The sequence below is a fragment of the Salmo trutta genome, chromosome 5 (genome assembly GCF_901001165.1).
Source record: "Salmo trutta chromosome 5, fSalTru1.1, whole genome shotgun sequence".
In the NCBI taxonomy this organism is placed as follows: Eukaryota; Metazoa; Chordata; class Actinopteri; order Salmoniformes; family Salmonidae; genus Salmo; species Salmo trutta.
Genome location: NC_042961.1, coordinates 24,771,537 through 24,793,265, shown reverse-complemented (window position 1 = coordinate 24,793,265; position 21,729 = coordinate 24,771,537). Strand labels below are relative to the sequence as shown.

General features: G+C 43.4%; 2 protein-coding genes across 2 annotated transcripts; both read right to left on the bottom strand.

Annotated features, from left to right (window-relative positions):
• Window positions 1-1,373: 1,373 nt before the first annotated feature.
• Window positions 1,374-5,402, bottom strand: stpg4 (sperm-tail PG-rich repeat containing 4). Its single transcript, XM_029752110.1, has 7 exons — window positions 5,259-5,402; window positions 4,862-4,918; window positions 4,385-4,636; window positions 4,145-4,209; window positions 3,856-3,901; window positions 1,944-2,048; window positions 1,374-1,616 (listed from the first exon to the last, which is right to left on the bottom strand). The coding sequence occupies exons 1-7, from the start codon at window positions 5,331-5,333 to the stop codon at window positions 1,506-1,508; spliced, it is 711 nt and encodes a 236-aa protein (XP_029607970.1). The 5' UTR covers window positions 5,334-5,402; the 3' UTR covers window positions 1,374-1,505.
• A 5,143-nt stretch (window positions 5,403-10,545) lies between these two features.
• On the bottom strand, window positions 10,546-15,660 carry calm2a (calmodulin 2a (phosphorylase kinase, delta)). Its single transcript, XM_029753090.1, has 6 exons — window positions 15,515-15,660; window positions 14,562-14,592; window positions 12,185-12,328; window positions 11,996-12,102; window positions 11,780-11,915; window positions 10,546-11,689 (listed from the first exon to the last, which is right to left on the bottom strand). The coding sequence occupies exons 1-6, from the start codon at window positions 15,515-15,517 to the stop codon at window positions 11,661-11,663; spliced, it is 450 nt and encodes a 149-aa protein (XP_029608950.1). The 5' UTR covers window positions 15,518-15,660; the 3' UTR covers window positions 10,546-11,660.
• Window positions 15,661-21,729: the final 6,069 nt, after the last annotated feature.

The following is a 21,729-nucleotide window of genomic DNA, read 5'->3' as shown; positions in this document are numbered from 1 at the left end:
GTGTTTGTAAGCTTTTAAGTGATATCAAACTCAACCATTTATATTTTCCAGTGCTGAGGACATCGATGTCTCATGGTATGGTGGGGTATGCAAAATGGGTCAATTTTGAGCACCTTTATCTCCTGAATGTTTTGGCATTCAGGTCTAAAAGGTAACTTTCTGAGCACTTCTTCCATTGGCAAACATGTAAGAACAGTTTTGTTTAAATCCAAAGGGATGCTGTCAAAAAGTGATTGAATTCAAAATGGATTTACCCACTTACAGGACCAGGCTTATAGCCCATGTAAATAGGGATGTCTTTCTGTCAGCCTCAAAGTGTTCTCCTTAGTCCCCTACATAATGACAACGTCAATAAGAGCCCTGCTCTTGAAACACTTGAGCCGCTCGCATGTGTCGCTAGCTGAAGACAAGGACGTGAAGTGTTGGAAGGTTTAAACTGATGTGCTAAGATAATGACATTGTGGATATATTTGGGAATATTGCGAGAATGCAGACATTATGAACTGACATCTATAGAGGGCAATGGAACGAGTGAGATGCATAGTGATGTCTCAAAAGACGTCGAGAACAAGTACTCCCTGGTTGTTGTTTTTTTTTATCTCATAGCTGCACAGAGAGAAGAGTATTTTCTCTCTGTTTATTCCCACAATCTGATGAGAATGTAATGTGGTTTCAGACAATCGGAGCATCCAGAACCGAAATGAACTACTTGGCCTACCTTCCACGGGCCTGATTCCTATCAAGGCTATGGTTTATGTCAGTGTAACCTGAGTCCAACATTATCCCGTGTTCGTTTTTTTCATTGACAGTAAGGATCGGTAGTGATAAGAATAGCTCTTTCGTGGTGTGACACTGGCTGCTCCGCTAATGTTGAATGTGCAGCATGCCAGCTATGTGCATGTGACGGATGACTGAACTGCATTTCCCCCCTCACTCACGAGTGCATAGCACAGCAGATAGTGTGGAGGCACAACAGCCTGCCAGACAGGCTGCCAGCGGAGAGAGAGGGAGAGAAACTGGGGTAGGCAGAAGTACAAAGGGCTGGGTTCTATCCGTAGTGCCGAAGATGGGACGTTTTTAGGAAATGTTCGATAGAGCCGAGATATGCATCGTTTAACGTGAATGCAGTCTCCGTGAAAACACTGCCGTTAAATTTCAATCCCGCTATAACGCCGATCTTCTACGGATTGAATCGAGCCCTTAGTCAACCAGCGTTGCAATGCAGATTAATATTGTTTGGTTTCCCTGGTTAGTGTCTCTAAAATTGACTTAGGCAAAACAAATGTATTTGATAATGGTAGGCCTATGTGTCTGGCAATAGTAAGAGATGTGTTTGTGAGTAAATGAAGTCAAGTGCATTTGACAACGAAATCAGGGTTTTTCTTTACTCAGAGAGAAAATAAACAACATGACCACCCAGTGTCATGTGAATTCTATCAGACAGTAGAAGTGGGGGAACTAGGGAGTCATAATAAGGGATGGCTGGATGACACTAGTTGGACGATCTAGAAGACATTGCGGAAGAAGAGACCGTGGGCCCTGCCCATGTTGGCCTCCGTCCCCAGACGGTGACCCATCTGCCAGGACGGCTCGTAGGTCCCCGGTCCTGGTGTCCTCTGCCAAACAAGATCAACAAACACTCACTAAAAAAGCACAGCTAGCTAGGTCTTCACGTATCATTACTGTGGGAGAGAGCATACCATACCAAGCTTTAAAAATGACAGTTTCTGTTTAAACTATCTGAAGTGACATTATGCTTAGGAAAGTGTGACTACTCTCAATGGTGGTGAAGGTGACTCTGTGTGTGTGTGTGTGTGTGTGTGTGTGTGTGTGTGTGTGTGTGTGTGTGTGTGTGTGTGTGTGTGTGTGTGTGTGTGTGTGTGTGTGTGTGTGTGTGTGTGTGTGTGTGTGTGTGTGTGTGCGTGTGTGTGTGCGTCACTCACCGAGCGCACACTGTGAAGACGGGGCACAGTGGATCTGAAACAGGACGTGACTCCTTTGGTCGGGCCCGTCTTCATGTTGTAATGTCCAGGAGCAGGGCCCTCTCTCTGAACACAAACATGAACCATTTGATTCACTATTTACAATAGGCTAACTCACTCACACAGGCAAAGAAAACTGCCCAGAGGGACCAAGGAAGATTATTTACTGGCACGAATCACGATTGTATAAGTATTCAAGGACTAAAGTTGGATCTGTGAGGCAGTTCATATTGTATGGCTATTTATACTTGAACCACAGCATATACATTATATGAATTACGTGAGGTTCAAACTACTTTATTTCAATGGCATCCAGCTCTCATTTCCACCTGCTGCCCACTAACACACACTGTTGGCCACAAGCAGAAAATAGCACATAGCCTATCCTAGCCTTCCCCGTTCCTGACATAAAACATTTTTATGTCGCTGAGCCAGTAATCCATCCCTAGCCCTCCTGATGCGGTGATTCATAGCACAAAGAACGAGAGAAGAAGAAAAAGAAGAAGAGAAAAAGAAGCCTTTCTATGTCCCTGAGCTCAGACTAGCTAGCTATAGCTATCATTATTTGCCATTTGATTGCGCTGGGCAAGTTCACTTGATCCCCCCCCCCCACCCCCGCCTGTCCGCCAGCCCTCAGGGGAGCTGATCTGCGGTGAAGGTGTTAATGCAGGTGTATTTCAGAGGACCAAAGCACACTCGCCTGCCCGTGATGAGCTGTCCTGGTGATCTGCCTCTGTGCAAGGCGCCCGGCCTACTTTTTGCTGCTGTCGGAGCGAGCGCCACATTCTCCCGGTGCGGCACAGATAACTGGCCCATGCCACAAATGTCTGCTGAACCTTTGACCTTTCATTAATTATGTGTGTCAAGACGGACTATGCCGCAGCGAAGGTCCTCGACACCTCTATTCCCATAGATACGCCACGTGTGCATAGTGCAGATACCCCGAGCTGTTCTCTTCGACCACAAAACTTTATCAGAGGCCATGGCCAAACAATAAAGATTTATTTAGATAATCCCAGATAGGAATAAATAAAATAAAGTGGAAATACAGACTCCAAACATGGTTTGTTCTGAGTTGCATCTGCACAGACACTGCACAGTGCACACAAACAAATCTGGGGCACATTTAGGCCCGAGGATGAAGAAATTAAGTCAAATCATAAGAAAGAAAACAACCCCCCTCTTCGTTGGGTTTGCAATGCCTTAAACCCTGGGGATATTTCTATGTGAATATGTGAAAGTCTACTTCACATTTGGAGCCTGCAAAGAGAAATCCAATAGAAATCCTCCGTTGCTCATTTCAATGAGATTGATAGGGATTCGCTGGCTGACTATTTTCAGTGTAAAAAATTAAGACTCTGTGACCCTTGACCCCTGATATATGGCGAACCTGCTTCAATTCATCAAGCAGACAGCTGTCTGAATGGCTGTGGCTACAAATATGATTGCCACGGGACTTGTTGAACTGTTTAACCTTTGACAATAAACTTGTTTTGGACTAGCCCTGACACACCACTAGCGGTGAAAAAAAGCTCCCTACTACATAGTAATGACACCCTTGATATTTCCCAACACATTTCCTTCTCTGTTAACGCTAGAGAGCTGCCAACACTGCTCGAATATGTGCGGACGCACTTGCTGCACACTGCAGCACACACAGTGCAACCGAACTTGAAACATCAATCAACACAGTGCCATAATAGGCATCAAATGTGGTCAGAGATAATATACCGTAACCTCCATAACATACTGTAGGTCTCTAACGGACTCTGTTATGGGTGTCATAACCAAACCGACTGAAACACGTACGTCTGCAAGCCTTTGTCGGCAACGTCAGGGGCTTAGTCATAGCTAGTGGAGACTAGATACTCACAGGCAGAAAGCTGGTACGCTGCACTGCCGAACGAAACATCACCTGTCTGCAAGGAGAGAAGAGAGAGAGAGTGGTTCGAGAGGAGAATAGGTGCCGTAGAGAAGAGGCCAGACCTGTTGTGTGGTACTGGAAATGAGAGGTCAGGTGGTTGTTTGTACAGGAAAAAGATATCAAGGGGATGATTCATATATCAAGGAGATGAATCAGAGGCAGTCTGCTTGCTGTGATTCAAAGGATGATTTGAAAGTGTAAAAATGATAACGATAGATTGTGCAGGACAGGTGCTTACTTGCAGGGTATCTTGGGCACTGGTTTCTGGGTCACATTGTAGTGGCATGGTGAAAGGTCTATTTCCTGGACAAAGATGGACAATATAAAACATTCAGGTTAAAATGTCAAATAAAACTGCATTATTAGAAGATACATGAATGCTGATAACACCCCCTTTCTCCGCGCCTCCCCATCTCATTTCCCCCACACCACCTCCCCTGGTCCCCCTCCTCTTGTCCCCTTCCCATCCTCTCCCCACCTTGTCGCGGATACCCAGGGTGTAGTTTTCTGGGCGTGGGCAGCTCTTAAAGGAGTATGAGGCCTGGCATTGGAGGGCCTCTTGGGTGGAGTCAGTGAAGCAATAGGCTCCCGGCAGCAGCAAGTCTCCCTTACGCATCTGCATCTTGGTGTCTCTTCCCGTACCCTTAAAGCCATACGTCCTACGGACCGGGTTCAGGCCAGCCTCCTCAATGAAGTCCCGGATGTGGTAACTCCCAGGGATGGGCGTATCCTGGAGGGATGCGAATGAGAGGAAAATATATATATATTTTTAAATATCTCCTGCACACAAGGCATTTTTTTGGACAGCATCACCTTTAAATGCACTGGATAGAGAATTTTATCTAATCTTTTAATATTACATAAATTCTACATAATTCCATCATCTTAATAGTAGAACTGTGTGAAGATGACTGAAACCAACTGTTGTTGTTTTCCCCTCACTGATAAGACCTACTTTCAAAGTACCCATCCACCATCTGCCTCTGTCACACTGGTCCCCTTTCTCATTGCCCTGTAGATGCAAGAAAGACCAAACAGTAAAAAAAAAGGCTTGTAATACAGGCAAAAGGCTTGTTTATGGACTGTATTTTGAGGTATACGTGACAAAATAACCGACTTCATTTATTTCTACAGCTACATTTTAGTGACATTTTAGTCATGAATACCTATAGCTACTGAATTTCTTTGCTAAGAGACTGAATCCAACTTCAGTGTACAGTCATAATATCCTATGACTGCCAACTCCTCCTGAGTGCAAAGATAATAACACTTCACAGCCTATTTTGGCTCTCAGCAAACCTCTTTTTTTCATGACAAAGATACAAAATTAAACCGACTAGTCTCAAGCTTACCCTCTCCTCTGTCCTGCATGATGCATCATCGCGGGATATGTCACTAACTTTGGAAATATTCTTTCCTACGGTCATTGTTTTCCCAGTACCGTGTGTATGCACTTCGCCGTCTGCTGTTTGTTCAACAGAGATAGAATTACAGCTTCTCAGACCGTGACTGTTACTAATAGCAGCCCCACGAACAATGTATTTTTCAACAAGCTGACACTGTGTGACCCAGGTCGAAGTTTAAGATGTTGATAATGACACAAATGAATATTGTCATAGTTACCGTGAAGTGTTTCCTTTGTAACGTCACACAGGTCTACTGCACGACCAGGTTAGAAATGTGTCATAAATGGTTTTCTAGTGGCATGTCACAATAGGATAATTTATTATGGTGTTACAATCATCTTTAGGCTACTTTTTGGTAGGTTAGTTGTAATCCCATCTGGATCTTTAAATAAGTGTGAATGGCTGTGTTTAGACAGTCAGCCCAATTCTGATATTTTTTTTCACTAATTGGTATTTTGACCAATCAGATCAGCTCTGGAAAAGATCTGATGTGATTGGTCAAAACACCAACTAGTGAAAAACAGATCAGAATTGGGTTGCCTGTCTAAACGCATCCACAGAGTATCAGTGAGAATGAGTGGTGTGCAGCTATTACTAGATGCATAGCACACTAATACTCAACAAACTTGGGTGGTCATATAGACACATCATGTATGGATGAAAACGCTTCATCAAGTAAAGTTAGTAGTCCTTATTAGACATTATATCAGATTTCTTCTCAGAGGGTTATGGCCAGGTTGAATAGCGTTTCAATCGGTGATGTCACACGCTCTGAGACCTTGACGTAGCTGATTTCCCTTGCACTGCAAGGGTCGCGGCTTTTGTGGGGCGAAAGATAACGATGCTTTGAAGGTGACTATTGTCACTGGGGCGAGGGGAGGGACGCAAGCAACACTGATACATAGAGACAGTGCAAAATCAAGAATAAAATACAAAGGTCAACTCAGATAGTCCGTGTAGCTATTTAGTTAGCTATTTAGCAGTCTTATGGCATGGGGATAGAAGCTGTTCAGGAGCTTGTTGGTGTCAGACTTGATACGCCGGTAACCTCTTGCCGTGCGGTAGCAGAGAGAACAGTCTATGGCTTGGGTGGTTGGAGTCTTTAACGATTTTCCAGGCCTTCCTTCAACAACACCTGATATATAGAGGTCCAGGATGGCAGGGAGCTCGGCCCCAGTGATGTTATTCGGCAGTCCACACCATCCTCTGTAGCGCCATGCGATCGAGGGCGGTGCTATTGCCATACCAAACAGTGACGCAGCCAGTCAAGATGCTCTCAATGGTACAGCCTTAGAACTTCAGAACTTGTGTGTGATTTGGACACAGAGGAACTTGAAGCTCTCGACCAGCAGATCCCGTCGAGGTGGATGATGGTGTTGTAGTCGTGAGTGAACAGGGAGTACAGGAGGGGACTAAGTACACACCCCTGTGGGGTCCCCGTGTTGAGGGTCAGTGTGGCGGAGGTGACGTTGCCTACCCTCACCACTTGGGGTTGGCCCGTCAGAAAGTCCAGGATCCAGTTGCAGAGGGAAGTGTTCAGTCCCAAGGTCCTAAGCTTGGTGACGAGCTTGGAGGGGACAATGGTGTTGAACGCTGAGATGTAGCCAATGCAACAGCATTGTCGTATAGGTATTGCTCTTATCTAGGTGGTTGAGGGCAGTGTGGAGTGCAATTGAGATGGCGTTGTCTATGGATCTGTTGGGGCAGTATGCAAATTGGAGTGGGTTTAGGGTGTCTGGAATGATGGAGTTGGTGTGTGCCATAACCAGCCTCTCAAAGCACTTACGGATGCTACAGGACGTAAGTCATTGTGGCATGAAGCCTTAGAGTTCTTGGGGACAGGAATGATGGTGGTCATCTTAAAACATGGGGATTACAGACTGGGACAAGGAGAGGTTGAACATTTCCATGAAAATTGGCAGCCGTTCTGCGCATGCTCTGGGAATGCACCCTGGAATATCGTCGGGCCCGCGGCAGTGGCGGTCGGTGCTGTTTTACGATAAGGGAGGATGATATATATATATTTTTTTTTTTATGAGCATGGCCTTATTTCTATATCAGCGTATTGGATGACTGTCAATTGATAGGTTTAGACATGAGTCATAGACTGTTCTCTCTGCTACCGCATGGCAAGCGGTACCGGAGTGCCAAGTCTAGGTCCAAAAGGCTCCTTAACAGATTTTACCCCCAAGACATAAGACTGCTGAACAATTAATCATATGGCCATCTGGACTATTTACATTTTTCAACAGAATCGGCATAGTGAATACAATGCTGATCACACGCAAACACAGTTCACTTTCATAGCAGCCACTTAAAAACATCATGATCACGTTTCTCGTTGAATATACACTGCTCAAAAAAATAAAGGGAACACTTAAACAACACAATGTAACTCCAAGTCAATCACACTTCTGTGAAATCAAACTGTCCACTTAGGAAGCAACACTGATTGACAATAAATGTCACATGCTGTTGTGCAAATGGAATAGACAACAGGTGGAAATTATAGGCAATTAGCAAGACACCCCCAATAAAGGAGTGGTTCTGCAGGTGGGGACCACAGACCACTTCTCAGTTCCTATGCTTCCTGGCTGATGTTTTGGTCACTTTTGAATGCTGGCGGTGCTTTCACTCTAGTGGTAGCATGAGACGGAGTCTACAACCCACACAAGTGGCTCAGGTAGTGCAGCTCATCCAGGATGGCACATCAATGCGAGCTGTGGCAAGAAGGTTTGCTGTGTCTGTCAGCGTAGTGTCCAGAGCATGGAGGCGCTACCAGGAGACAGGCCAGTACATCAAGAGACGTGGAGGAGGCCGTAGGAGGGCAACAACCCAGCAGCAGGACCGCTATCTCCGCCTTTGTGCAAGGAGGAGCAGAAGAAGCACTGCCAGAGCCCTGCAAAATGACCTCCAGCAGGCCACAAATGTGCATGTGTCTGTTCAAACGGTCAGAAACAGACTCCACGAGGGTGGTATGAGGGCCCGACGTCCACAGGTGGGGGTTGTGCTTACAGCCCAACACCGTGCAGGACGTTTGGCATTTGCCAGAGAACACCAAGATTGGCAAATTCACCACTGGCGCCCTGTGCTCTTCATAGATGAAAGCAGGTTCACACTGAGCACGTGACAGACGTGACAGAGTCTGGAGACGCCGTGGAGAACGTTCTGCTGCCTGCAACATCTCCAGCATGACCGGTTTGGCGGTGGGTCAGTCATGGTGTGGGGTGGCATTTCTTTGGGGGGCCGCACAGCCCTCCATGTGCTCGCCAGAGGTAGCCTGACTGCCATTAGGTACCGAGATGAGATCCTCGGACCCCTTGTGAGACCATATGCTGGTGCGGTTGGCCCTGGGTTCCTCCTACCTCAAGACAATGCTAGACCTCATTCCTGCAAGAGGAAGGCATTGATGCTATGGACTGGCCCGCCCGTTCCCCAGACCTGAATCCAATTGAGCACATCTGGGACATCATGTCTCGCTCCACCCACCAACGCCACGTTGCACCACAGACTGTCCAGGAGTTGGCGGATGCTTTAGTCCAGGTCTGGGAGGAGATCCCTCAGGAGACCATCCGCCACCTCATCAGGAGCATGCCCAGGCGTTGTAGGGAGGTCATACAGGCACGTGGAAGCCACACACACTACTGAGCCTCATTTTTACTTGTTTTAAGGACATTACATCAAAGTTGACTCAGCCTGTAGTGTGGTTTTCCACTTTAATTTTGAGTGTGACTCCAAATCCAGACCTCCATGTGTTGATCAATTGGATTTCAATTGATTATTTTGGTGTGATGTTGTTGTCAGCACATTCAACTATGTAAAGAAAAAAGTATTTAATAAGATTATTTATTTCATTCAGATCTAGGATGTGTTGTTTAAGTGTTCCCTTTATTTTTTTGAGCAGTGTATAATTCGCAACTATCTATGCACTCTCCTCTCACCTTTTCCCTTCGATTGTGGACTTCAGTGCACAACACATCAGCTGTCTGTGACCAGTCGAAAAAACCTTTCCAAACCTTAGTGGTCATGATATTAAAATACCAAGTACTAACAGACACACACAGCCTACATCATAGTCAACATACTAGAACTAGAGAGTTCCAGTGTTGGCTATCCATAGCCAGCTAACTAGCTCAGTATCCCACTATGTTTGAGCCGGGTGTTTGAGTAGGCTTAACTAGATAGCTGCATTCACTAGCTAAGTGAAAGTTTTAAAAAATACAACCAAGCTCTATCTCACTTCTCTTGAATTTTTCACAACTGCTCAACTACTGTCTCTCTCTTTGAGTCAACTACTCACCACACTTTATGCACTGCAGTGCTAGCTAGCTGTAGCTTTTGCTTTCAGTACTAGATTCATTATCTGATCCTTTGATTAGGACATGTCAGTTCATGCTGCAAGAGCTCACGCTGCAACGTCCTCCTGAAGTTGTCATAATTACTATGGAAGTCTATGGAAGGGGGTGAGAACCATGAGCCTCCTAGGTTTTGTATTGAAGTCAATGTACCCAGAGGAGGACAGAAGTTAGCTGTCCTCCGGCTACACCATGGTGCTACCCTACAGAGTGCTGCTGAGGCTAATGTAGACCTTTATTGCAAAAGAGTGTATTTTAATCAATTATTTGGTGACGTGATTATATTTAGTATATTATCTAAAAAGGTTAACTTTAATGTTTCACTTTTTATGAAATTCACTTTATGAAATCCCCTTTCTCCTCTGAGGAGCCTTCATTTGTCCGCGGCCTTGGGGGTATTGACCTGATTAGACTTAACTTTGGCCTGAGAGAGCAAGATGACCAAATCTTCTGGGTCAGCACAATGTTGTCATGTGAGACTAAAAAAGGAACACATGATCCAATGTTTAATCTTGTCAAATCTGTCACAAGACCATTTGCATCACATTAAACTGTATAACAAGTCACACATTCAACACCTTACTGAGAAGGGGGAAAAAAAGTTGATTGTTAGAGCTGTTCACCATATAGCCTCAAGGTGAGAAACAGGTGTCAAATGCATTTGTGTACTTTGTCAACTACACACATTGGTCATAACACATGGGGTTCATCAAAAGTATGTTGAGTAATCCTATTGCCTTGCTGGCAAAGAGCAACTTTTCCAGGCCCACTTGTCAAAGTGCTGTATGGCACTTCCTGATTGACCGTTAACAGCGAGAAGTTCAGTAAGTCACCATGCAGGGTGACAGGGGTACAGAGGATCAAGAAGCACAGGTGAGTACCACAATAAAGAGCTTTATTTCATCTTCAAACTTAGCATCTCTGCAAATGAACAAATTCAACAAATGAGCACTGTTCCATTTACAGCCTTAGTGTGCCGACATGCATACCTACAATTCAGGCATCTTGTGATGCAGACTTGTGCCAAAGACACGAGGCAGTCAGCTTCTGCCTAGTACCAAGCCAATAAGATCAGATAATGCAGCCAGTTAGCAAAAGACCTGGACAGTAAATTGGCAGTCTAATGAGTAATATTGACAATATAATAATCCTTGATCCACCAAATCCATTTATTTTTAGTGGACTACAAATTTGATCAGAGCTTAGCTGAATGTTAAGAGGCATTGGCTGATACATTCTGTGCTCGTGGAATTTACCTGGTCACTTTAGTAAATATCTTCCATACCAAGTCCTATGCAAAATAAATGTTTATCAAAACAAACAGCTTTCCTTTATACAAAAAGTTTACTACACAAAGGCAACAATCCATTACGGTTGAGAAAAGACAATTTTCAAATCTGGGTAAATTGTAAATTTTATTGGAAAACAAAAATATACAACTTGGAATGGATTATTTGAAGCATGGCCAAAGACCATAAAAAAGTAGTGAGTAAAACATTAAAAAGCATAGTAAGATTAAAACAAAGTTGTTTTCTGGTAAAGAACAGCAGATACAAAAAGAGTTTAAGTGTACCTAGAAGATACACCTGTGTAGTTTTTTTTTATAATTTTCTTTGCAGTAGTGCAATGCTGAGAGATTTCCATATACACTTTGTCCGTAGTCCATGCAGAGTTACTCCTCTAGGGCATTTCCATGGCAACATAGCTGCCCCAAGTGACAGGTCACCAATGTTGCCACGCGTCAAGAACGGAGCCGACGTGACCATTAAGCGCCCTCCAACCCCTGGGGCTGCGACAGGCACCCGTTTGTACAACCACACCGTCACTCCAAAACACGAGGACAGCAAAAGAAAGGGACATGGGGACTCAGAGCCTATGCAGTTTACATGCAGTTCCTTTGGACAGCAGGGAGGGGGGGATATTAAGATTTTACAGATAAATTCCACAGAAGAAAAAAAAGGCAAGTTATTTATACAACATCTGTAGAAGGCCTTCACTTCGCCGTCATCATTTGTACGAACTCTGCAAGGGAGAGAAATAAAAAGCCAATGTTACTCCTCCAATGTCCAAAAGTGGGTTCTTCAATCTGTTAAATTCATATTTTGTACCAACCTTCATAATTGACCTGGCCATCTCCATCAATGTCTGCTTCTCGGATCATCTCGTCAACTTCCTCGTCGGTCAGCTTCTCCCCAAGGTTCGTCATCACATGGCGCAGCTCAGCAGCACTGATGTAACCGTTCCCATCCTAGATCAGAGCACACGCTGGTTGAAGAGCACTACCCCACACCAAAACGTTGTCAGGATGAATGCAGATGGGAGTGTTACCTTGTCAAAGACGCGGAACGCTTCTCGGATCTCCTCCTCGCTGTCTGTGTCCTTCATCTTCCTTGCCATCATGGTCAGGAACTCTGGGAAGTCTATCGTTCCATTACCTGGAGAGAGAGAACAGACAGGCTTAAAGAATATGTTGTGTGTAGTGCCATAAGAGGTGTCGCGTCAGAGCTGGCTCCTCACCATCAGCGTCCACCTCGTTGATCATGTCCTGCAGCTCAGCCTCTGTGGGGTTCTGGCCCAGAGAGCGCATCACGGTTCCCAGCTCTTTGGTGGTGATGGTGCCGTCACCATCCTTATCAAAGAGCGAGAAAGCCTCTTTGAACTCTGCAGAGAGAGTGAAACAAACATTGAGACCCCTGTCGGCAGCTCAACAGGAAGACGTGACACAGGAAACCCAAAAAGACCAGTTGCAAAAAAAAAAATAATTAAAACAAAGAAAGTGGCACTTTAACTCAACATTAGCAGGGAGAAAATTTGTTCGGAATATCAACTCCTTGACAATACACTCCACCCTGAACCCTGTCAGCTCAACACCCAAAATGTAATACATCACTCATGTTCCAGGTGACAAACCAGCTAGCTGCATTACCATAAGCATTTGGGTGTTCCAACACCAACTGCTCCGTTTGGTTAAACAAAGGACAGACGACATGAACAAACAGCAAAGTCAGGGTAGGAAGCAGAATGAATGACAAGCTGTTTGCCAGGAGCCTTGTTGAGCAGTTGTGGCATGCAGCAGCTTGTCAGAGTCATGAAACCCAAGACGTGGCCTGCAGCTGAAAGTACTTTGCGATAGAGAATTCCTTTGTTGCAGGGGTACTGTGTAATAAATACTTTCTGCCACTGTCAAGAAACCCTTATGGGTCTACAAACAAAAACACCCTAATTGCCTCCACTACACCAAACAGAAGAGAAAAAAAGCCTAAAAGTTAGTAAGTCCTTTGAAATACACTGTACAAGACAGTATCTCAGGGGACACTTGCCTACAAATGACACTTTTCAAATGATGCTCTAGGTAAGCAGCATTTCAGCAAACACCATGTACCAGGATTTAGACTTTGAAAGCTTACACCAATAGGGATGTTAGTGGTTAACCGCTGAAAAAATACATTTGACCAGGCATGCTTATCAGTCTATAGGTTATTTTTCATAATTGTGGAATTAAATTGGCACGTGTGTATTTGTTAGTCATCATGCATTTTGTTTACCACACGCAAACAGAGCCTAGTTTGAAGAGGAAGCGCCCGACAGCTCGAGTGTAGCTCCTCAAAAAGCCTACTGGGGTGAAGTCTGCTTTTGTAAGCCCAGTCATAGCATTTATAATTATTTGTTGTGCAATCGCGTGTTAACTTGTGGCCACGATTATAAAGGACCCATTTTTACTTCTCAATGTCAACTCGTAAAGCACGCCTCCTAGTCGAATGCACAGGCTATAGCCAGCCTACCATCAACTATCAGCACGTCACCCACCACTCTACAATGGTCAGCCTGAGGCGGTAGAATCATTTGAAACCTGAACATGTTTTACTTCAAATAATGAAGCGTCTTAACTTGGAAAAAACACATCCATAGAAACAATGCAAAGAATTCCTCATCTCACTAACCAGCATTTTTGTCTTGTTATTGGTTTTCATAGCAACTTTCCTAGTCATTAGAAACCCATCATAGTTGCTATTAGATTCCCTCATCTGTTACTGCTAGCATTATTCACACTTTAGACCAGGGTTCCACAAATTGCATTTTTGGCAATGTTTGAAATTGACAAATTCCATGTTCAATAATAGGCTATAGCCTTCACTGTAAAACAAGAGCCAGCCCGTTTCCATTAAGCTCAGAATGAAAAGTGTAGTACTTGCATGCATAGTATCAGAGGGGAAGACGCAAAAGGAGAGGGTGACTAAACAGAGTAATTTTCTACAGCCTTATTTTGGGTCTAAGCAGTTAGCAGTAAAATTAACCAAAATGTGCTTCTTTACACCACTATGAAATAAATGTCAGCATTTTCTGAAAGCTGAAGCCCAAAACAGGTGTCATGTCAACTTAAGTGGCTAGTGAAGTGAAAACCACTACAACAACCCAGGCATGTCGTCCCCATGAATCACTGTCCTGGAGGGGAGCCACTACAGGGAAATCTCAGAAGACAAAACGAGTTTAAATTCTTCGATACCGGCATTTATGGTAAGAGTTTTTTTTACAAGCAAAAAGGCATTCCTGTCATTAACTAGCTAACCGCATTCCATTCAACAACGAGAGGACACACCCATGTCAAAGGCTGCCGCCAGCACAGTCTGGCAGTTGATCAAGGCATGGGCCCTTATGATCACTTTCTGATTAGATCATTTGTGACATGGAAACCATAAAAATGCAAAGTGTGCCACTTTCCATGAGTGAGTCCTGTACACTGGGGTTTAAGGCTTGTCTAATTCTTGTTTTATGACCAGCTTGTCCAACGAAAGCCTTAAAAGGCAAAAATATAAATCCAATGCCGGGTAGGTGGGGGGAGCCACAGTGGGCCACGTGTCAGGGTAGGGACCAGAAGAATACAATGCTGTCTTACCGGCAATCTGCTCCTCTGTTAGCTGATCAGCCTGGGGGTGGAAAGGAGAGGGAATTTAAAACTGGGCCACATGTGAAGTAGCTAAGACTAGTTGACTAGAGTCAACCTTAACGTTAACTCTATGGGAAGCCAGCAACTGGCCATCCACGAAGTTATCCAGCAGGTCTATGTATAGTCACATTAGCCAACATTCAGAAATGCATATAGCTACTGCTAGCTCGTAGCTAACTCAAATTACCCATCCAGCTTGCTACCCAATGCCAGAAGCAACCTTCAACCATATATTACCGTTAGCATGAGCTATACTTCAACCCTTGAGTGGCTGGGTTAGTAGTTAGCCAACTAGCTATGAACAATTCTGGAAATTAGGTAAAATAATCAAGTTTCTTTCCCGACTTGCGAGAGCATCGCCAAGACTAAGGTTCACAGCAACATTAGCTACGTAGATGTTCTATCGGCCGTGAACCATATAGCTGCGGTAACTGTTAAAGTCTGCTAGTTACTGTAGCTAACATCTCAAGTAGTTAGCATGTTAGCCAGGTACCCCCATTTGACCTAGCCAGGTCGCTCTCGTTTTGATGACTACAGAATGTTGATTACATTGTAAATGAAAGCATTGGCTAGCTACAGTAATTTGCCAAACTAACTGAAAATTGGCGGTAATCTTTGCAAACGTTAAGTCTTGCCAGTAAACTTTAACTAGTTAGCTAGCTAAAGTAACAATCAACATTGTCCCGTGACTACCACAGTTTGTATAATAATGCAAGAGATTAGATTTTTGTTGGTAACTGACTCACGACAACGCCGGTACCTATTAATTTCCGCGGCGACAAAACAAGGTTTGCCCATTCAAACGCAGTATGGCTGTCCAGCAACAACTCATTTGTCGAGAAAAAGACGTAAGGAGAAATGCTGAACCATAAACGAGAAAAATTGGAATTTGCTTCACTTACCATTGCGATATACCTTGTAACAGCGAGATATAGCAAAGAATTTTTAGTCGCTAAACTTGCAACCTCACCGAACGCACTGTCTGGCAGACAGTTTGACGCGCCTTTAACGGTTGTTCTTTAACTCCTCCCCCATTTGCTATCCCTCCGCCAACTTCGTTTCTCGTCATTTACTCAATTAGTAAAATCACGCATTTATTAGCATTCAAAAATGTTATGAAACGTAAAATTACCTCACCTCTGTAAATATTTCCACGACATTAATTTATAGCCCATATCTAAACAAAAAAGTGCCTGTAGCAGATTGAACTAGCTAAGTGCGCATGTATACTTTCAGCTAGTCAGTGAAAAAGTACAAGACGTAGTTGGATGAAATAGCTAGCTCTGATTGGTGTGTTTGCACCTGCAATGCGTCACTGCTTGGATTTTGGGCTGCGGCTGCATTGTAGTCCACACAGACATGGAATTGCCACAGGCACAGCCTAGAAGACGTAGCAGTCTGTAGTGTAGGAACGATATCGTAGATTGAATATCCTACATAAGGCTGTAGATGAAAGTGACATGCATTCCGTTTCAGAGAGCTGCTCATTATAGTATACGTTGCACAGGCTCCATGATCCACTTTTTCTGGTGGGGACCGTTTAAAAAAAAAGGTAGTGCCACAGCTTTCAGAATCAACACATTTTATTATATTTTATTACATCAAATGTTTTATTGTATTTTTATTTCACCATTATTTAACCAGGTAGGCTAGTTGAGAACAAGTTATCATTTGCAACTGCGACCTGGCCAAGATAAAGCATAGCAATTCGACACATACAACAACACAGAGTTACACATGGAATAAACAAAACATACAGTCAATAATACAGTAGAACAAAAGAAAACAAAAAGTCTATATACAGTGAGTGCAAATGAGGTGCAAGTAGAGATACTGGGGTGCAAAGGAGCAAGATAAATAAATAAATACAGTATGGGGATGAGGTAGGTAGATAGATGGGCTGTTTACAGATGGGCTATGTACAGGTGCAGTGATCTGTGAGCTGCTCTGACAGCTGGTGCTTAAAGCTAGTGAGGGAGATATGAGTCTCCAGCTTCAGAGATTTTTGCAGTTCGTTCCAATCATTAGCAGCAGAGAACTGGAAGGAAAGACGACCAAAGGAGGAATTGGTGACCAGTGAGTGCATGCTACGAGTGGGTGCTGCTATGGTGACCAGTGAGCTGAGATAAGGCGGGGCTTTACCTAGCAGAGACTTGTAGATAACCTGTAGCCAGTGGGTTTGGCGACGAGTATGAAGCGAGGGCCAACCAACGAGAGTGTACAGGTCGCAATGGTGGGTAGTGTATGAAGCTTTGGTGACAAAACGGATGGCACTGTGATAGATTGCATCCAGTTTGTTGAGTAGAGTGTTGGAGGCTATTTTATAGATGACATCACCGAAGTCGAAGATCAGTAGGATGGTCAGTTTTATGAGGGTATGTTTGGCAGCATGAGTGAAGAATGCTTTGTTGCGATATAGGAAGCCGATTCTAGATTTAATTTTGGATTAGAGATGCTTAATGTGAGTCTGGAAGGAGAGTTTACAGTCTAACCAGACACCCAGGTATTTGTAGTTGTCCGCGTATTCTAAGTCAGAGCCGTCCAGAGTAGTGATGGTGCGGGCAATGATCGATTGAATAGCATGCATTTAGTTTTACTTGCGTTTAAGAGCAGTTGGAGGCCACGGAAGGAGAGTTGTATGGCATTGAAGCTCATCTGGAGGTTAGGTAACAGTGTCCAAAGAGGGGCCAGAATTATACAGAATGGTGTCGTCTGTGTAGAGGTGGATCAGAGAATCACCAGCAGCAAGAGCAACATCATTGATATATGAAACATGTTGGGAAAGAGATTCTAGATCATGGGTGTCAAACTCGTTTTGCCCTAGGATGCCGCATTAGGTCTTTAACGAGGTCTAGAGGGCCGCCTTGAAAATATGTTATATTTCCTCACTGTCAAAATTTCAACCAACACAAACCCCTATTTTTAACCTTTATTTAACTAGGCAAGTCAGTTAAGAACAAATGATTATTTTCAACAACAGCCTAGGAACAGTGGGTTAACTGCCTTGTTCAGGGGCAGAACAACAGATTTGTCCTTTGTCAGCTCAGGGATTCAAACTTGCAACCTTTCAGTTACTAGTCCAACGCTCTAACCACTAGGCTACGCTGCCACCACATTTCTAATATAGCCCCACCAAGCCAAACAGAACTGACTCCAGCCACACATGACCATCTTTTCCTCTTTATATTTTATTTAGTTTTCACTTAACTTATATTTTAGATTAGGCTACTACCTATCTTTAATTTCCCTACTTTGCATTTATTTAGGGCCTACAACCTACTATAAAAATCTTAAACATGGTATTTATCCCTTTAGCACTAAACTATATGATAATTAATATAACTAACCCTTCCCCCTATTTGCTACCCTTACCCTAATACGGGTTCTTATCCTCTAACCCAGTGGTTCCCAAACTTTTTATAGTCCCGTACCCCTTCAAACATTCAACCTCCAGCTGCATACCCCCTCTAGCACCAGGGACAGCGCAATCTCAAATGTTGTTTTTTGCCATCATTGTTAGCCTGCCACACACACACACTATACGATACATTTATTAAACATAAGAATGAGTGTGAATTTTTCTCACAACCCGGCTCGTGGGAAGTGACAAAGAGCTCTTAAAGGACGCACAAATAATAATATAATAATAATTGATAATCTTTCTCTTTATTTAGCCATCTTACATATAAAACTTAATTTGTTCATCAAAAATGAACAAATTAAGAAGGGTGTGCTTGAAAGGATGCACAAACATCTCCAATGTTGGGTTGTATTGGAGAGAGTCTCAGTGTTAAATCATTTTCCACACACAGTCTGTGCCTGTATTTAGTTTATGCTAGTGAGGGCCGAGAATCCACTCTCACATAGGTACGTGGTTCCAAAGGGCATCAGTGTCTTAACAGTGCGATTTGCCAAGGCAAGAAACTCTGAGTGCAGCCCATTCCAGAAATCTGGCAGCGACTTCTGATTCAATTAAATTTTCACAGAACCGCTTGTTGCAATTTCGATGAGGCTCTCTTGTTCAGATATCGGTAAGTGGACTGGAGGCAGGGCATGAAAGGAATAACGAATCCAGTTGTTTGTGTCGTCTGTTTCGAGAAAGTACCTGCGTAATTGTGCACCCAACTCACTCAGGTGCTTCGCTATATCACATTTGACATTGTCCGTAAGCTTGAGTTCATTTGCACACAAAAAATCATACAATGATGGAAAGACCTGTGTGTTGTCCTTGTTAATGCAGACAGAAAAGAGCTCCAACTTCTTAATCATAGCCTCAATTTTGTCCCGCACATTGAATATAGTTGCGGAGTGTCCCTGTAATCCTAGATTCAGATTATTCAGGCGAGAGAAACTCGTGAACATACAAGCGGCCAGACAAGTGAAAATTATTGTCAGTAAAGAAAACATTAAGCTCATCTCTCAATTTAAAAAAAACCTGTCAATACTTCACCCCTTGAAGACCAGCGCACTTCTGAATGTTGTAAAAGCGTTACATGGTTGCTGCCCATTTCTGCATAATGCAGAAAATACACGAGCGTTCAGGGGCCCTGCTTTAACAAAGTTAACCATTTTCACTGTAGTGTCCAAAACGTCTTTTAAGCTGTCAGACATTCCCTTGGCAGCAAGAGCCTTTCGGTGGATGCTGCAGTGTACCCAAGTGGCATCAGGAGCAACTGCTTGCACGCGCGTTACCACTCCACTATGTCTCCCTGTCATGGCTTTTGCGCCATCAGTACAGATACCAACACATCTTGACCACCAAAGTCCATTTGATGTCACAAAGTTGTCCAGTACTTTAAAAATATCCTTTCATGTTGTCCTGGTTTCCAGTGGTTTGCAGAAGAGGATGTCTTCCTTAATTGACCCCCATAAACGTAAACGGACATATACTAGGAGCTGTGCCAGGCCCCCCACCTCTGTTGACTCATCCATCTGTAATGCATATAATTCACTGGCTTGTATGCGGAACAAACATCTCCTGTCGTGTCACTGATGCGTCGTGAAACAGTGTTGTTTGATGAAGTCATTGTCTGTATAGTTTTTTGGTCTTTTCCCCCCAGCATTGTCCCAGCCATATCCGCTGCAGCAGGAAGAATTATGTCCTCCACAATGGTATGGTGCTTGCCTGTCCTAGCCACTCGGTAGCTCACCATATAAGACGCTTCTAGCCAGGGGCGGAAATCCCGGGGGGGACGGGGGGGACACGACCCCCCCATCCTGGGAAAAATATGATTTGTCCCCCCCAATATATCACTGAAACATAACTATGTAATTTAAATAATATTAATAATACGCAATGAAAGCAATTGTGCTGATTATAGACACTTAATAGCACGTTTTTAAGTTTCAAAAGATTGCGACCCCCCCACCCTTTGCCTCACAATGGTTTGATCCACTGGCAAGGTAACAGAGGGGTCGTGTTTACTGTCTGAAAGGCACTCAATGAACGTAACTGACGTGAGGTTAATCCAGTCAATCGCGCACAACACACTAGCTGAATATGCAGAGCTAGCGCGCAAATATTAACTATTAAGCTAGCTAGTACCTATTCCATTTATGTGGCTTCGTCAAAGATGGAATCTTTGCTATCGTCAATTTATTCCGAGATCAGCATGCAGATGATGTAAGTTAGTGCTTCAAAGTCCCTGTGATAAGGTTAGCGATAAACTGAAGTCCAAACTGAACAGAACTACACTCTCTTCTACCATTGTCTTAAATATATTTAATGGTCTCGTTGCAAAAGCTAAATTGTCGCAAGGGAACTTTTATTTATTTATTTTATTTCACCTTTATTTAACCCGGGTAGCAAGGATTATAGCAAACACCACTGAAACTGAATTGGTGCTCGCTAGCTTTGCAAATTCAGCTATTATTGGAAGCCAGCCAATATGAAACAAACTATTAAAATTACAAAAGGTTGCAGCATATGTTGTGTAAATGGTGAACTCATACAGCTGTCAACTCTTGTCATTTTAATCCGTTTCACATTTGCTAGCTACCTTTTAGATCGAAGCCCAAATAGAATGATAAAAGATAAGATGATAGAAGCCCATCTCCTACTGTAAATAACCTACACACTGTGTGTGTGTGTAGCCAGCCAGCCAGGTAGAAAAATGGCAGAAAAATAAAAGACGGACATCAGAGTATTTTTCAGTACACCAAAACGCAAAGTATGAACCCTAGTAGCCTAATATCTCAAAGACTAGTTGATAAAATGTTCATAAGAAAGAAATGAAATTCTAATGGAAATGTTTCACAATGATGTCATTAGGCAGAGCAGGCAACAGATGGCACACAGACAGCAGAGTTGGGGACAGATATGCAGGGACAGACTGGCAGACACGGAGTCTCAGGTAAGTTTGTTGAGTCTTTGTTTGGCAACATTATGAAAGGTTCTCAATTTTTTTGACTTGTAAAATAGGAACTTAATTGGAAAATGCCATGGATACCCCCACTCTCAACTTAAACTGGTGACTGAACTAAGATTTGTTAAAGGCAATGGTATTGCTGTTGTGAGTAGTTGTGTAGTTTTGGGTACCGGTAGTTAGGAGTACGGCAACACCTTATTTCTTTGGTTCTTCAATATACATTTACCATATTACAATGTAGGCTATGTGTTACAGCACTACTTTTGGTGTCCCCCTCAGGAATTGCTCTTGAGAAAATTTCATGTAATTGTCCCCTCCAAAGTTAATGTCAGATTTTCGCCCCTGCTTCTAGCCCCTTCTTATTATGGTATCTGTTGCTTTTATACGTCTTACTACTCGAAAGTCGTCTTTATTCTCGCTCAAAAAAATCCTGTGGCTTATTTTTCTAATTGTCTCTCGGTTTCCCGCGAGAGAGTAATGGTTAATGTGATTGGATGTTAATTATTTGACTAGGCTACCTGTATTTGACATTGTGTTGTTATTTTGCTGAACACTAGATGGTTTAATTTTATTTTTGGCAGTGAAACGAGGCTACTCAGGCGAGAAAAAAAACTCACCCAAATGTATAGCCCCGTTGGAAAATCTAAATGTACCGTTTGAAAATGTGAACAAAAAAAACATTAAAAAAAAAAACTATATGTGAATCATGTTTTAATGTGAATCCCATTTTTAGTTGGCGTACCCCCGAC

Excerpts from the sequence above, each read along its gene's own strand:
- stpg4 (XM_029752110.1), bottom strand. The coding sequence starts at position 5,333 with ATGACCGTAGGAAAGAATATTTCCAAAGTTAGTGACATATCCCGCGAT. Across the intron at positions 4,637-4,861 it reads GGTGGATGGGTACTTTGAAA|GATACGCCCATCCCTGGGAG; the intron begins GTAGGTCTTATC and ends GCATCCCTCCAG. Across the intron at positions 4,210-4,384 it reads CCCTGGGTATCCGCGACAAG|GAAATAGACCTTTCACCATG; the intron begins GTGGGGAGAGGA and ends ATCTTTGTCCAG.
- calm2a (XM_029753090.1), bottom strand. Across the intron at positions 12,329-14,561 it reads AACAGAGGAGCAGATTGCCG|AGTTCAAAGAGGCTTTCTCG; the intron begins GTAAGACAGCAT and ends CTCTCTCTGCAG. Across the intron at positions 12,103-12,184 it reads CAACGAGGTGGACGCTGATG|GTAATGGAACGATAGACTTC; the intron begins GTGAGGAGCCAG and ends CTCTCTCTCCAG.